Source organism: Pseudonaja textilis, chromosome 3 (genome assembly GCF_049901715.1).
Source record: "Pseudonaja textilis isolate UNSWEBS1 chromosome 3, rPseTex1.2, whole genome shotgun sequence".
Lineage (NCBI taxonomy): Eukaryota > Metazoa > Chordata > Lepidosauria > Squamata > Elapidae > Pseudonaja > Pseudonaja textilis.
In genome coordinates, this window is record NC_141992.1 from 168,744,974 (window position 1) to 168,762,863 (window position 17,890).

The 17,890-nt window shown below is 32.2% G+C and overlaps 1 protein-coding gene across 4 annotated transcripts in view; it reads left to right on the forward strand.

Moving 5' to 3' along the window:
• Positions 1-17,890, forward strand: part of ZFHX4 (zinc finger homeobox 4) — a 193,153-nt gene that overhangs the window by 27,891 nt on the left and 147,372 nt on the right. For 3 of the 4 annotated variants that reach the window (XM_026706065.2, XM_026706067.2, XM_087931403.1), the window contains exon 3: positions 269-771. In XM_026706065.2, the coding sequence (XP_026561850.1) occupies positions 269-771 (503 nt within the window). The remainder of the gene's footprint in view (positions 1-268; positions 772-17,890) is intronic. The other variant, XM_087931404.1, reaches the window with a different exon arrangement.

Sequence of the window (17,890 nt, forward strand, 5' to 3'; positions counted from 1 at the left end):
CTTTGAAAATAAAAATTCCAGAATGACATCATGCCCAGTAGGAGTAATTAAAGCTATCTGATGAGGGAATTCAGAAGTTGAAAGGGATGATTGTAATTGATCCTGATTCAATCCTATTACAGCTTTTTATAGTTTAAGCTCTAGAGAAAGCAAGTCCCTTGTCAAGGCTTTAGTTATAGATTCCAGCGTGCATGTGTGTCCGTGTGCACGCGCAGACTCTCTTATGTTTTCTGGTCTTTACTTTACCTTTTAATTTTTTTCCCTGTAGTAAATAATGAGCTGCCACCTGAAATCCGGCTTGCCAGTGGTCAGCTAATGGGTGATGACCTGTCCCTCCTTACTGCAGGAGAGCTGTCACCTTATATCAGTGACCCAGCGCTGAAGTTATTCCAGTGTGCTGTTTGCAACAAATTCACCTCTGACAGCTTGGAGGCCCTAAGTGTGCATGTGAGCAGTGAACGTTCTCTCCCTGAAGAGGAGTGGAGGGCTGTAATTGGAGACATATACCAATGCAAGCTGTGTAACTACAACACACAGCTCAAAGCCAACTTCCAGCTCCATTGCAAGACTGACAAACACATGCAGAAATATCAACTGGTGGCACATATTAAGGAAGGAGGAAAAACGAACGAGTGGAGGCTGAAGTGCATTGCCATTGGCAACCCAGTTCACCTGAAATGTAATGCCTGTGACTACTACACCAACAGTGTGGATAAATTGCGCTTACACACCACCAATCACAGGCATGAGGCAGCCTTGAGACTTTACAAGGTAAGGACCTACCAGTAATTTCAGCTGGCAGTAAATTGTGAAAATGATAGGGCAAAAAAAGGAAAGGTTGATAAATCTGCAAATTAAAAAAAAGTAACAAAAATAGTCTGCTACCTCAAAAGTGGCATCTTGAACATATTATCTCTTTGTTTATTTAATCAATCTTTACAGTTCTATTATCAGCACAATCCTTTGTATGCATATTGGGAAGTAAATCCTATGAGTTCCCTGAGTTTTACCCCTAATTATGTGTACATAGGATTTAGGTGAAATTGTTAAATTAAAGACATCCTGTACCTAATTAGTTTTGTTAGCCAATTGTTAACTACAAATGATTTCACATATTTGAACTGACAGTTGTTTACTATTGTATATAAGAAAATATTATAGCTTCATGCTGCGGCTCAATCATAAATAATCTCAATCAAAGCCTGTGACTTCAATATTTATTGAAAACATACACAGTGAACTATATTTTTATTATGAGATTTACAAGTACAGTCTATTGTCCTTTTGCCTATTTCTTTTTGTAAGCCTTACCTGCAAAAAATAAAATTAAAAGGTGTCATGTAGAAAGTGTCAGCATAAAGGTAAATTCATTGTTTTTGAAGCTTGGAAGAAAATGCTTTGAATCTGTCAGGGTGATGAATACTATTATAATCTAATATACTATTATGCTTCCAAATTTTAATTGTTGGATAATGTTTTTAGTAATGTTTTACAGGATTGCTTTATAGGGTTGTGCACATTCATTTCTGCATTTCAAATTTGTCATTTGCCAAGGTGTTTTATATTTCTTTATCTGAACGTTTTATTCAAAACATTTATCCAGTTTAGAATACTAAAGGATTGGCATGTATAGAATCATTGTTTTGAGATGGGAAACCATATAGTTAATCTAAATATGATGTAAGGCAATTTTAGCATACTGAAAGTCTAATTATAAAGTAATATAAGTAGTGCAAATATTGATATTTATGGACTAAATCAGCTGTTGAAATATAATCCTTTTATAAAATGCACAGAAAGTAAAAATAAAACAGGCAAATAGTTCTTTAGGCAACATTCTCCCCACAAAGGCTAGTAAAAAAAACTGTTTTTGTGTGTAAATTATGGTGTTAGACAGTTGAAACCCTCTTTTTAAAGTACAAAGTAATGAATATATTTTGTATTTAAATTTTATAAGGAAAAAGCTGTCATTCCCTCTTCTTTTCTTTTCTCTTTCCTCCCTCTGTGCAAGAAACTCTTCTGAAAATATGTGGCTTTCAGCCTTTTGCTTAGTATCCCCATTCAGCCTTTTTATGTTAACCTGCTATAATTACATAAATGAAATTTATTTCCTTGGAGGCAGACTATTAAACATATTGGTAACTGCTACTGCCTTCAACTTCAGGTAAAATAGAACTTTAGGCTGTTTGTTGGCCTTCAAACTCTGCAAGGGAGACGATTTCATATAAAAGTTTCTAGATATCTAGAATCAAAAGACAAGTTTACAGACATGGACTCAGAGTGCCTGACACCATTTTATTTTTCAGTATGTGTTTAGAAATCTTTCTGAATAATTACATGCTTTAGAAGCATGTGGTGCTTATCAAGAAAGTAGGCACCTCTATATTTATAAATGCTACTTTGAATCTTCTTCCGTACCCATAATACTAAACATCACTTTATCCATAATAAACCTACCAGAAGTCTTACAAGATGGTCGAGTAGTTGTCACTCCTTTAAATGTAAACAATAAAACCATATAAGAAATTAAAAGTATCATATGTTTGTACTTTTTGTAATTTAACTAGTTTATTTAAGTAGGAATATGAAGACAGCCCTTAGAAAGTAATCTTTTAAATTATATTGGCATCAGAATATTTGTACTAAATCTATATAATATTGAGTATCATATCATTAGGTTCTTATGCTTCACATCTTGTTATTTTTAAAAAATGGAGAGAATGGGCTTTAGAAATATTGCAATCAAAAGTCTCAAAAGAGAAATAAAAATATTTTATAAACTTCTCTTCTTCCTTCTCGTCCTCCTCCTCCTCTAATTCAAAGCAGTGATCATGTATAGAATATATACAGAACTAGTAGGATTTAAAATAACTTATAATTGTGTCCACTTTTGAATTATCATAGATTAGTTGACCTAACATTTTATATTTTGTGTCATCTGCACACTGTTGAGGATCAAACCTCGCATACATGGGTGCTGTATTTTGATTATGTGTAGATTTAATACTTATACAGAAAGTTTATTCAAAAAAATAGAGGAAGCTTTTATTTAAAGCTCTAAAAAATTTACAGTAAAGCAATGAGATGATATGAACAACATGTTTTTCTTTTGTGGCAGAGAAATGTATTGTTTTCTGTGTAATTCCTAGAGTAAAACTCTGGAAGGGGATTTTACAATTTTTATAAATGAAATAAAATCTGTTAGACACACAAGAATGACTCACTGGTGTAGGGAGGGAGGATTACTTTTGTTGGTTGAAAGGTCTTGTCTTCCACCTCTAAAATAAATAAATACTAAATACATAAAATCATACTGCCATAGAGTAATAGTTACATTCCCTTAGGATTTCATCAGTTAATTCTAGCGCTTCCAAATTGTAGAAATAAAATAATGCAAACTTACATCAACTCACTGAAATATTAAAAGAGAATGCTATTTTTTCATATTTTTTTTCATTTTTTTAACTAAATTACTCAATCTCCCTTCTATTTTGGTTTATATAAAAATTAGGTTCCCTAACCTATGGCCTCAACTAAATAGGCCAGTCTGATAATGAAATGGACTGGCAAAGAAAAGATATTCTGCTGTCTAGCTAATATCTTTTTTTGTCAGTCTCAAAATATAGCAATAAAAATGCATTTTTATTGAAGGAAAATAATTGGAATCCTCCTAATTGTACTGCTATTAAATGGGTATTATAGAAAGGCATTCTGCCTGGTCCACCAGATCTGTCAGGATAGATACACTCTGGTGATCCTTTTTCTTACACTAATGGGTCCAAGGAGGCATAAGTTCTCTGTCACAACATCTGTCCCCTCCCCAAGATTTGGATAACTCAACCTTCTTAATATTTCAGAAGGCTGTTTTTCCCCAAGCCTTATAGAACACTGGGTTAGAGATCATAGCATGCTAGGTGATTTGTTTATTTTATGGAACTGGAACAAACTATGCTATGTTTATTTGTTTGGTTTTTCTACCATACTTTACTATTTTAATGGATTACAGATATTATATTGGTTTTGTATATATTGTTTGCCATCTGGAGTTATGTACCTTAGATGCATGGCTGTATCCATTTTCTAAATGTATAAATTGCTTTGAGGAAAGAAGCATCAAAATTGCTTGAGTATGGATAAGGCGTGATGTAAAAATGGAAGTTAATCAAGTATTAAAACATTTATATCTGCTTAATAAAATGGTAATTTGTACAATTAGTTGCCTCCTATGACAAACCAATATTTAATCTACATTTGTAAAAATATAGATTAAGGACCTCTACTTTGAAGTTGGTGCCATCAAAGTCAATGACACTTGTATAATACATAGATGATAGTATTAATAATACATATTCTGCAGTCAGAAGAATAACAAAATTCAATTTTCCATTTTAATTGTTTATTTTTAATAGAATATAATTGTTTCATAATACCATTAATATTAACATTAGTTTTACCCTGAACTTTTATTTTTTCAAAAACTAGAAAAGTTGAATGATCCAATTCTAATTCAAGGTGAAAGGTTAGTTCTAAGGCATCATCTGCCTAAGAGCTTAGCTTTCAACCGATGAATTTAATGAAAATCTGTTTTGCAGATGTTGTTTTAATGTCTTTGGCAGAATTTGGCCTGCTTAAACCTGAGACACAAACTAGTAAACTTTATTTTTATTTGACCAGAGCAACACCTTTTCTTTCATGTTTTATAGTAAAAAAACATGTGGGCCATGGAATTCTGGAAGAAAACTCAAAACAAAAAGTGTTGATGATCTTTCCATAAGTATTTAGAAACACACTATTTTTATGTCTATTGCTACTGGTAGCTGAGGGAACAAAGCTGTATTCATTGCTACTAAGCATGTTTTGCTTTGATCCTTTAGAGGAAATTTCAGCTAGAATTGTCCTTGAAAAATACTTGCTTCTCATTTGCCCAAGGCAGAAGTAATAGCATTCCAAAACGATAATCAAGATCACACCAAATAATTATTGGTTATTTTTGAGAAAGTGTGCACTTGTATGTATGGCAAAGCTGTGGTTTGTAAGCCATATGCCTTCCCAGCAGCTCTAATACAAGCAACTACTTGCTTGCCAAGAAAGTGAATGGAATTTATTAAAAGCCTTGTCTATAATGCAGACCGCTGAACTTCTACGTGGCATATGGTATCATCCACCTGCATAGAAGCAGTAAGAAAACTTACAACAGGCACTCATATACTCTCTCGATATAATATAATATCATTTTTAATTGATTAGCAAATACTGATCAATTATGACCAGTATTATTCTTAACTTGCATATTTTGATTACTTCAGGAATGAAAAAAATGTAAATTTTGTGATTTTAATGGGAAGCTATGAATTAAGACTTCTAATTTTTAATGGAGGCAATTTAAATAATAACACTATTACACCAGCATAGAATTTAATGGTAATATGCATAGAAAAATATGTGATATGGCTTTTTGACCATATCAGGAATGTTTGGTCATGTAAAAATTATAACATATCAGTAAACCTATTTATTTATTATTTGTTAAAAGTATGTATAAATCACTACCATAAGCTCCCCAGTTGGTAAGATTTCTCTGAGTTAATTTAGCATCACCATAGTAATAGAGAGAAAAATATATCACAGTATCAATCTTAGCCCAGGGAGAACTTATTCATCACAGAAGTCAGTTTTCGTTATACATACTTCCAAAACTATTAAATCTTTCTCCGTCTTTTAATCCCCCAACTCCAAGGAGGCAACATTTGCCTTTAACCTTTCTGGCCGTGGTATCCAGAATATTCAACTCAGTGTTCACTAGCTTTTACTGGGTTATCTGTTTTCTACCAGTTTTGCTTTATCCACTGCTGCTTTAGAAACCCCTGAAATATGGTCCTCTTCCGAATAATCTGTAATTATCATCACAAAGGACCTTATTGATAAGCAAGCTTGCACTTAATGACAACTTCTCTAAACGTTTGCTTATCAATATTTTCAACCTGAAAATAAAAATTGGAGGAATGAACAAAATTATAGGAAAGAAATAAAAAACATTGACTTGAAATGCCCCTAAATGGTATTGAAATCTATCACACTTCCAATTCAGTATATGTAATTCTGAAGAAAGCATGCTATATTGTCCATCCTCTGGCCTTGGTGACACATAAATGGTCAAACTTTGATTGAACTCCTTGAATATAAGAGAATAAGATACTTTGAATATAAGAGGCAAAATATTGGTTCAGACATCAGCTGAAAACAATGCCATACGTTCATTTTATCTGAGGGAATCCAGATGATTTGTTTAAATTTTATTATGCAAGCAATTAGAATTGCATAATATGCTAATGTTATACATGGGCACAAATGAGATAAATGAAATAATAATTAGGCATTCAATGACATCCTGTAAAGTAATACAAACAGCATATCTATGGACGATATTGATATCCCTGAATCCCTTACAGCAGTGGTGTCAAACTCACATCGTCACGACGGCTTCACATGACATATCAGGACCTTTCCCCCCTAAACCAGGCATGGGCACGGCCACGTGATGCATCTGGCCCGCGGGCCAGGAGTTTGGCAGCTCTGCCCTACAGGTATCACTTTAAAAGCATTTCTGAAGATGATCATAGCCATATAGAAAAAAAAGATTAGCATTAAGATCTTCAGGGCTCTATTAGTAAAAACCTGAATCTTGAATTGGGCTGAAAAATAAACTGAAAGCCAGGATATAAAATACAAAGCTGATCGTATGAAATCCATTGCCAGACATTACTCTATTATCAAGTTTTGCAGTTGTAGTAGTCTGAATATTTTCCAGTTTAGGAGAAATATAGTTATTAAAATGGATCTAAGTACACGATGGCAAACTGCACTGTTTTGTAACCTTTTCTTTCCCCATAAGCATTAATTTAGTACCTTTTTCCCATCTGTTTTTATGTCTTTAACTCATTCTTCTTGTTAAATGCAATATAATTGCATAATCCTCTCCTTAAATGACATTCCCTTGAGTGATGCTGACCCTATAATGTGTTTATTTTAAATAAAAGTTTACAGTAATCCTTCATTTTGTCAACAAATTATTGCTACCAGTCTTAAAAGATCCCAATGTAACTAGATTATAATAAAATGTTTAACATTACATATGGAAAGGCTGGAAGAACAAATGGAGCATTGACTGTATTTCAGGGGATAGATTTATAGTCAGTCTTTGGGTCACTTAGGGCTAAGAATTTTCATGGTCAACTGGTTGGCCTATAAGCTAGCATCTTCAGCAGGAAATGTAAATACCATTTGGCACCTGCCATTCAACTGAACAATTAATATTGCTTTGCCTTTGGAAGGAAGAATTCTAGCTTTTCAATTCTGGTTCAAAGCAGGAAGCTTAATTTCACAAACTCTGCATACTGACTTTAGTGAAACAGAATAGTCGATCTGGCTTCCCTATTAATGTTTGCATATTTGTATTTTGAAATACGCAAACGTATTAATTTATTGTGCCACCTTGCTTATGTGTGATATAACCAGGATTTGGGTCACTTGAAGACTACTATTCCTTCAGAGAAAGTTTGCATTTTTCTTATTTTTCATAATATGCATGAAAGTATCAGGGTTAAAAATTGGATTTGGACAAGTATGTAAGAAATAACAAGGAAAACCAATTCAAAGTACACCCAATGCTTGTTTGCTTTATTTTATTTTATTATATTATTCATTTATTCATTCAATTTTCATAGCTTCCCAACTCAACCAAGCGATTTTGGCTATAAGAAACAAAACATTGGCTCAGACTTTAGCTGAAAATCAGAGTCAAAATTCATTTTATTTGAAGGAATCCAGACAATTCATTTAAATTTAATTATGCAAGTAATTAGAATTTTAGGATTCAATTTGATTGATATAGGTTGAACAGAGCCTCATTATTTCCATTTTACTAGAGTTGTACTAAATTTAAATTTTAAAATCAAATATCATAGATACGTGCAATTCCAGGTATTGAACTGTTGTTCTTATTTGTGTACAAATGATCGGGCAAAAGGAAATTGGAAAGTTTGAATACATTTAAGCATCAAAACGTATTTTTAAGCATTTTTGTAGTTACTTGTTTAGATTAAACTTATTCTTTGATTATTTAGATGCAGTTACTGAAATATATTATTTCACATATAAAAGAGGTTTAAGACGTATGATAATTTTAATTTGCAATTTAATTCTATTGACTATTTTTAATTATTCTATTTTATATGTATAGGGCTAAGAAATATTTTAACAGTCTGCTATTATATTGAAGTACAAGGTCTATTATATGAAATCACAACTTCTAGTTCTTTAGCTGATGTTAGTCTTCATACACACTGAGGTCTCATCAAGAACCACCAAGGCTGCTTCATACCATAATCTTTCAATTTCAGTTTTCAGATCTTGATACTTTGCTGTCTTCCCCAATTCTTTGTTTTCTGTTATTTTCTGGTATTACCATATGAAGTATCCACACTGACTACTACAGTTGTCTAGTGTATTATGTGATTCAAGATTTTATCCATTTGTATTGAGAAATACAACAATATTTGTTCATTGTTAACTACTTTTTCAACTATATATTCCCAATATTTTTTTCATTACTAGCACATGATAATTTTTACAGATGTTTCAGTGAATCATTTTGGCAACTGTGATATGTTGTTTAATCAGTTTGTATAACCATCTTCACAAGCCTAATACAGTATATGATCTACTGTTTCTTCTGCTTTTTGGCACAATTTGTACTTTGCATGATTTGATGATCTTTCATTTTTGGTCTTGATTGCATTGATTCAAATAGCTTCCTCTTGCAAAGCCAAAATCAAGCCTTCAGTTTCTTTTTCTGATATTCTAGTTATAAGTCATTTCCCAGATTTTATCTTTATCCACTTTGCCCTCAATCTTTTATAGAAGTTAACAATGTAATACCTTTCTTTGCTAGCATTCTCTTTGTGATTTTATCACATTATTTCAAAATTCACATCTCTCCTGCACATTCAGTAATTTCCAATTTTTAACATGCATCAATGCTTGTTCTTGGCTGTTTTTTATACAATCAACCAATGCATGTTTTATGTGAGATTTTAGTATAATTTTACCATTTGATAGCCAAGACTTCTTTTCTTAAAAATTACTTTCAGTAATTTGTTTATTACTTTCATATAGTACAAATAATAAGGGTAATAAAAATTCATCTCTAATGTTATAAACCAATATTTTTCTTTTCCAGCCATCAATTTTGTATTCCAGTTATTTTTTCTAAATGGCATTTTAATGTTTTTACTGACACAAATTGTTTCCAAACATTTGATGATCCAACTATGCAGTAATAAATCAAACTCTTTTTTATAATTCAGATGATATATAAAATTTTTTTTTGTGGTGGTGGGACTTTTGCAATTCTCTATAAAAGAAATTGAAATCAATCTTTTGTATGTTTTTCTTTTATTTCTTTTTGTTCTACTAAATGCTATTTTCTTCTAAATAATCTTGGATATTGTCTCTTGTTATGCCTCTGAGTAATTTAACACATTGTAGGCAAGCGTGTTATTGGCTAATAGGTTCCTGGCATGGCCCTTTAGCTGGGGATTTTTGAATCAGGTTTTGTCAGTGATAAATCAGTCATTGATATCTCCTTTATATAATACTTCATTAAGTTGTTTAGGTATAATTGGATGTAAGCTAGTCATTTGATTCCAGAGCTGTGCATTTGATTGATAATTCTTTATCCTTTTCAATTTTTAACATTCTCTCCTGTTACTATTAGGTTTTCCATTTCATTTTTACTAAATTCTTCTTCAAATTCATCTTTTATCCATCCAGCGTTTTTATTAAGATTCTTTTGAGTTCCCCATTTATCTTTCTAAAACTAGATTATTTCCTTATGGTTTGATTTTCTATTTTTAGAATTTCTATAGCCATTCGTACTTTGGTAGAATTGCTTTGGTCTGATTTAAATAGCTGATTTGCTGAAATTTGATTATTCATGCCTCATGGTGTTCAGTTCCACAGTTATTTGCAGTTTTATTTTTTTTTTCCCAAAAGCTTCTTCAATTTTTCTGCTAAGCCAATTTTTTTAAAATTGGGTTTGTCTTGATTATGACACTTATCAATTTTTGTTCTTTCAATTTATTTTAATTACTTATATCTAATCTTAAGTTCTTTATTTCATAATAAAGATCATACTCCAGTCTGATTTTTCACTTTGGGATTGAATATGATTTTGTTTTTGTTTTTCTAATTTCAATAACCAGTTTTACTATAACTACCACTGCTGTATTATAGACAACTTGATTGGTCTGTTCAATAGATGTTTTTTAATCCTTGCAGGCCCCTTGCATCATTATAAGTGCCAGGTGTTTGTTGAGCACTGCTTTCAATGCTAGCAATCTTGGTCTTTTTATTGGTAATTCTGCTTATGGCATCATTTTTCTTGTGGTAGGGGGTTAAGTCAATGATTATTTCAGTGCTGGCTCTACTAGTTCTGTTGTTATCACTTCGTCTAAGTCCGTGATGGAAAACCTATCATACGCATGCCGGAAGTGGCATGCGGAGCCATCTCTCTGAGCATGCCAGCCATCGGCCATTGTTCTTCTGGATTCCGGCGCATACATGAGCGCCAGCCAGCATGTGCGCGATGGAAAGCTGAGTTTCCAGTTTCAGGTGCACGGATGCACACCAGCCAGCTGGTCTTCACATGTGCATGTGAGCCAGGAACTGGAAGACCAGGTAGCTTGCGTGCATGCGCGCACTGGAAACCAGAAGCTCATCTTCCCATCACATGCATGCATGCTGGGGAGCTGCTCTTCTGGTTTCCTCCACGCGCACGCCAGGTAGTTGCTCTTCCGGGTTTCCAGCGCTGCCCCAGAAATTTCACCAATACTGTTCTACGTTATCATTTCTGTAATTCATATTAGCTGTTTTCTTTATAATTGCAATTCTAGTTATCTGAATTTTCTCTACTATTCTACTATTGCTTTGGGATCTTCCATTTTCCTTATTTTTCTCAATATTTTCCATTTCTGCATCCTTGAATATTTTATTTCTGGTAATGAATTGCCTTTGACTGTATCTGTTCACAAGCCATAGCTCCCAGTTTTTTAGCTTTTGGCCTTCATATGCGTAAAGTTCTTTATATACTAGGATGTCAAAATATATTGTTGTATTGCGTGTGCAGATCCAAGCCGTGTGTCCTTTTGCAATTGACAAATGGAAGTTTTGTCAAAGCACATATTTTCTAAGTGCCATCCAATTTTGGGGGGTATGGCATCCAGTATGCCAATATCAACTGGGACCATCATCACTAGTTTATGCTATAAATTTTCAGTTTTGATTTTCAGATCTTGATAACTTGTGATCTCCAGTTCTTTGACTTCTATTTTGCTATTTTCTGATATTGCCACATCAATTATTCAAACTTTCTTCTTTTTAACCACAATTATATCTGGTGGGTTATTTGTATTCAGAAATCTCACAATACTTTAACCTGTTTATTTTCAATTACTTTTTCATTTATATGTTCCCACCAAGTCTTCATTACTGGCACACAGCCATTTTTTTATAACTACTTCAATGAGTCATTTTGACAACATTCATTGTTTATAATCAGTTTGCGTGATCTTCTTGCATGAATTTAAGTTTATGATCTATTGTTTCTTCTGCTTCTTTGCAAAATGTGTACTTTGATAATTTTTCAGTTCTGGCCTCGATTGCATTATTATGATTTATTGCTCAGTGAGTCAGATGTTTAGATTGGATTTGGCATTTTAATGCACTTATCTAGTCCTTCCCAAGAACCTGGGATAGACAGATGTTGGTATTGTTGTAGGATATAATATGTTCAAAGTAAAGCTGCCTTTTGCAATTGACTGGTGGTAAGTTTATCAATGCCAATGGTGTTCAAATGGTTCTCCAGAAGTTTTAGAATTGTACCCAAGGTGCTATTAATGTCGGTGCGATCTTTGTTTTGCCATAGTCATTCTGTTATATTTTGTGATTTTCTATATTTCTTTCTCTTCTATTTTGCTGTCTCCAGGTACTGCAACAACAAGACTTTTTTGTCTTTCTTATTGACAGTTCTTAAGTCTGAGGTATTATGTATCGGGTTCTTGTCTGTTTGAATTTTAAAGTCCCAGAGCAGTTTAGCTTCTTCATTTTCTATTACTTTCTCTATTTTGTGGTCCCACTAGTTCTTGCTAGCAGACAATTATTATTATTAGATTTTATATGTAACTCAAGGCAGCAAACCTTATTGCTCCTGCTTCTTATTTTCCCCACAACTGTAAATGTTGTAAATGAAGTTGTGAGAATGTTATCATTTTAAAGAATTATTTCTTCTTTTAAATGATAAAATATATAGAAAAAGTAATATGTAAACAATCTAAGCATTATTTTGTAATACCATATTGAAGGGGTTTTTTTTGCGGGGGGGAAGCATCTTTTTCTAGTATTCTGAGCAGCTATTATGCTCTAGCAATAGTCTTTTAATTGTTGGAATTGTGGAAGGAAGGAAGGAAGGAATGAAGGAAGGGAGGGAGGGAGAGAAGGAGCAAGAAAGAAAGAAAAAAGAAAAAAAAGACATGAATGAAGAATATTTAAGTAGAATTGTAACCAGTTGTAGAAATATATTTTGAAATATTATGTAGAAGTTCTTTACACAGTACTTCTCTTAATTACAAAGAAATATTGGGATATTACATCAGGAAATATCCTTAGACTCAGAACTATGCCATATGCTGTACAATCTGTTCATTTATTATTTGTTCATTATATACCCCATTTCCTCTGTGAAATTGAGGCATTATACATAGTGGCATTTTTATCCAACAATGGTGTGATGCAAATAGGGCTGTGAAAGAATAACTGGTCTATAGTTCCCCAGTGAGTTGTAATTTCACTTCTACAAGATTTCTCATTTTTACAGAACATGTTTTATCTGAGAAACTTTATAGTTTATGTTAATAAGTTGGAAATCTTTTATAATGTATGGTCAGTTACTGAGGAAATGCCACAGTTTGTATATCAAATTATCAGGCTGGAAAGCGAGTAATGAGTGATAAAATATGCAAGAGTGCTATTCTGATTAGTTGATTGTAAGAGAACAAGGTGTACATTCACTACTACATTCATAATTAAACTGTTAGCCTAACATATGTATAGGTAGGTTATTTCTGTGGGAATCCCTAACACTGCATATTAACAACTCTATCCAAGCCAGACTATATGCTCAAATATGCAGAAAATAAGCTAATTGGTGCATAAAAAGTATGTGTGCGTGCGTGTGTGTGTTTAGTTTAAATAGTTCTTTATGTAATAATGACAAAGTAACTTCTTATTAAAGTAACTTCTAGGTATCTATTTTTGTATTTGTAGTTACTGATGCTTTTTTTGATTAATATAAGCAAATATCATAATATATCTGAGCTGTTCTTTTTATAAAGTTGTGCCTCGGTCCATGCATATCACATAGTGAAATAGTGTTGTTTGACCTTCTTTTCCTGAGAACCGTCACATTTACATGAAAGTAAAGTACTTAGGGGAGTACCAAAAATAAGCATGTCATGGAAATGACCCTACTGGTGTCCACAGTAATTGAGTTAACCCTGTTGTAATATAGTTTCAAGATATGAAGCAACATCTAACATAATCCCAAGTGAAAAACCCTTTCCTCTTTCTGAAGCAAAAGCATTACAATAGTCTCCAGCTTCATGAGATAAACTGAAAGAAACTTCACTGAAGTATATGTACAAGTGTCCATAGTGGTATATGAAACAATAACAATATCATTCTGAGAAGTATCAAAAATAATGTTTGTCTTTCCCTCTAATCAAAGTCTGTAATCTTATATAAGACTACTAAACTCTTTATAATTTCTGTTCTTTGACCCAGTTCTAATAATTTCTCCAGATTTATCCATAAGGCAAACAATTTAATGCTTCAAATGATGAGTTCCATATTTTCAAAATTCAGTATTTTAAACCCAATTACTCAAACGCACAAAAATATAATGAAACAAAAATTAGGGATTTTTTTCTGTCCGAATACTTAAAACATATTTTATATATCTAATTGGTTACTTATACATTAAACATAAATTATATTAGATAGACTAATTGTTTAATTTCCTTTGTTATCTTGTCAAAAAAGTGATGTTTTTAGTATATTAGTATAGTTAAGACAACAATAAATGTCAATATTACATTATATTGAGGTGTGATCTAAAAGTCTATTTCCAACTCTGACAAGGCATGATGAATAACAATCTGCCTAGGAAATTTTGAAGAATAGACAAAGTTAGAAAAGTGTTTCTGAAGGTGATAACCAGATGTCAAGAATAAAATCCATCAATCATCAAATGTGTCCAGTTCCTTTTAAAACAGCTTATGTTAGTAACTATTCCAACCTGACCACTTTCTGTGCATTCCCCAATGTTTTTAAATTTTGTTTCAATGGATATTCCATTTAAGAGACATTTGTTTGTGGTCTAATTTTCCGTAACATGCAGGATTTTATATACTTCTCTCATCTCTTCTTAGCCACCTTTGCTCTGGTTTCTCAGCTCATTTGCCCTACAAATTTGCTTGCTTTGTTTTGTACTTTTAGGCATTATTGTTTTGCTGTTTTATTATCAGTTCTTTTCTTAATTAATCTAAACATGATATCTTCTTTCTCCTCCTCCTCCTCCTCTTCCCCTCCCCCTCCCCTCCCCCTCCTTGCTTGACATTTTCATTTTGGTTCTACTAATTACTGCTTGCCTACTTCGAATGTATGTGAGAAGTTGGGAATTTGTGAGCATGTGTGCATATCTCAGTATTTTTCTTAAATGGAACTGAAACAGTTTAGGAAGATATTTTTGATTCTATTGTCCTACAAAATTAGGTATTATCACCAAATTTGGTCATTTTCCTGTCTGCCTCCTAATTTTAGATCATCTATAAGTTAAAAAAAACCATTTTGTACATCTCTCTGATGGGATAACAGTCCATACCTTCTCTTTGTTTAACTAGTTATCAATAGATGAAAGCATCTATTATCTTATTCCACAGCTGCTGAGACTGCTCAGAAACATTTGGTGAGGTGTTTCATCAAAGGCTATTTGGCCACATATTGATAACTCAGCACAAATTTAAAGGTTGAATGACACAAGAGAAGACATATCTTTCAGAAGCCATGCTGGTTTCTTTACAGAAAGACTTATTGTTCTACATATTCATTATTTTCTTTTTAATATTTTTTACCATTTTCCAAGGACCGACATTAAGCCCACTAGTTTAATACTCCATATTTATTGATCTAGATCCCATTCTAATAATTAGACCCACATTGGCAATTTTTTATGAAGAACTGAACCATAGCCAGCCTTAAATGAACATATCTTTTAATTAATAGTTTATATGTAGTTCACTATGAGTCTTTGAATGGAACTCATCTGTGCCATATCCTTAGCAGTAAAGACAGAAGCAAAAATTTCATTTGTCTAATACACTTCGTATATTCCTGCTATCCAACAGCTTTTGTCCAGCAGATAGTTTTGAATATATTTAAATATTTTGTTATTAACTCTTATCAATCTTTACTATAAAGTCTTCAATGGCTCTCTAATTATGTAATGGTATAATAATAAAGAGAAGAAAGAAAAACAGATTAATTTTGTTTATAAACAAATGAAATTAACTGTCTCAGGTAAGAGATAATTACTCTCATATCACTGTGTTATAAACTAGAAATAGGTACAATGTCATATTTCTTAGGATAGGGTAATCCTTAGGATTCAGTGCCCCCAAACTTGTTTAGTACACGTAAGACCATAAATGTGCCACCTTCAGTATCTGTAGCCCGTAAAGTAGCTGTATCTTTTGGTGAAATTTCAACTAAATCTGTGGATGACATTTAAGCAATCCTGGGGAGAAACTTTAAGGAGCTACAAGCAGGTGCTACATTTGTACACTCTATGTATTAAAAAAGTTTTTTTTTTATTAAATCAAAGGAGTTACATAACCCTAAATCAAAGGAGTTACATAACCCTAATTCTTAGCTCTCATAAAAATTCATTGACAGGTTAAGTTTTATGTGCGATCCCATACTTTAATGACAAAATGCAGCAGTTTGAAAGGACAGCAGCAAAGACAAAATATTTGCCATATAAGTTCAATTAAGAAAGGCTTAAGAAAATAAACAAGCTTGTTTTAGAAAAAAGGACTACAGTACATACATGGGAAAAAGCATAAATAGGCTTCAGTAAAATAGATTACTATATATAGGCTGACGGTATTTTTCATATTTATGGGAAGGAATTTGGACTATGATTCAAAAATACATTTTTTTCCAAATTGGTATTATGACATTAATAAAAGCTAATTCTGTGGGCTAAAATATTCAAATGCCTTGCGTACATTAATAATACATTGTTAATTGATTCTTTATTGAAGATGTTAAATGAAAGCCAAATAGATGAACTGAACCTGAATGATTCAGCTGTAGTTTTTTTTAAAAGAAATTTCTTCAGCTTAACATATTTTTGCTTTATAATGTATACAGTATAATATATTCTTTTAGTTTGTGTTATAATTCAGAAATCAAAGTGACAAAAAAAAATTCTGTCAGTCAACATCAAGGCAAGAAATTCTTTTTAAAGATTTTTGTAGATAAATAGTTTGATATGATTTCCTAATTTCTAATAGGTTGTTCTATAAATTAAAAATATCATAAATGAAAGAAATGTTGTTTTATGAATGGATCAGTTTTAGCTTCGGGACTAAAAAATTAAAGATTAGTTGTGTGTATATTTTTGTTAAAAAAAATTATTTCCTTTGTTTAGAATTGTATGAAAGGAAGCAATATGCTACAGTTTCATCCTCATTTTGATTTGGTTTTATTATTTAAAAGAAAAGAGCATTATGATTTCTTCCACTAAAACACTTTTTTGGGAGGAAACACTGAGATAACATGAGGATTTAACTCTAGAATTTTGTTCCTGTTGTATTCATTGACATTTTTCTATCTAAGACTGTATTAGTCAGGTTAAGACTTTGCATCCTTTGTTTAGTGCTGGAAGTCTTGTGGAAAAACAAAGGCAATAAATTTAATTTCCTTGACTTCTACATATAACATAGTGGAAAATTTTTTGCCACATAAAATATTCACAGGAAATGAATTGATGAGGAACAGCCTCAATTTTACATTTCTGTCTGCCACTCTGCTTCTGTGCCTTCCTTATGGTTCTGTAAAGCACCTTTTGTAGATCCAAATGTTTTCATGTCATCTGCTGTCTTTGCCACCTCATTGGCCATACCCTTTTCAGATCATTAATAATTACATTAAGCAAGACTTGTGTTATATGGAACATTTGGGCAACCCCCTCTGAATTTTTTCCATGTTGTATATGGATCATTAATTCCTAATTTGTTTTGTAACTCTTCTATATCATGGCAGTAGTTTAGTTTTCATCCTACAAATTCACAATTTCTTAACAGCCTTTTTGGAACAGCATTATCAAATTAGTAAAAAAATAAAGAAAAAAATCACTCCCCCCCAAATTCTCAGTTTAATTCCTTTGTGATTTTAAGGTGATTATAAAATTATATGATATAATTCAATATTCACCTAAAACACCACAGACTAAAAATAATATTATGTATATTCACATTTTGAAGATAGACAGAAAAATATGTACATGTTCACTAAACCTTATCACTTTTTGTTTTTTTTCAGTCTGAAAGCTGGTATAAATAGTGACTAAAATTGTTGTTGTCTAATACAGTATTTAATGCCAGATATTAAGATACATGATGCTGGAAGCTATACAAATTTTTTTTAGGGGAATATTAAGAAGAAATGTATCAAGAGTATTAAAAAAATTGAAAGTCGTTTTGAACATCTGGTT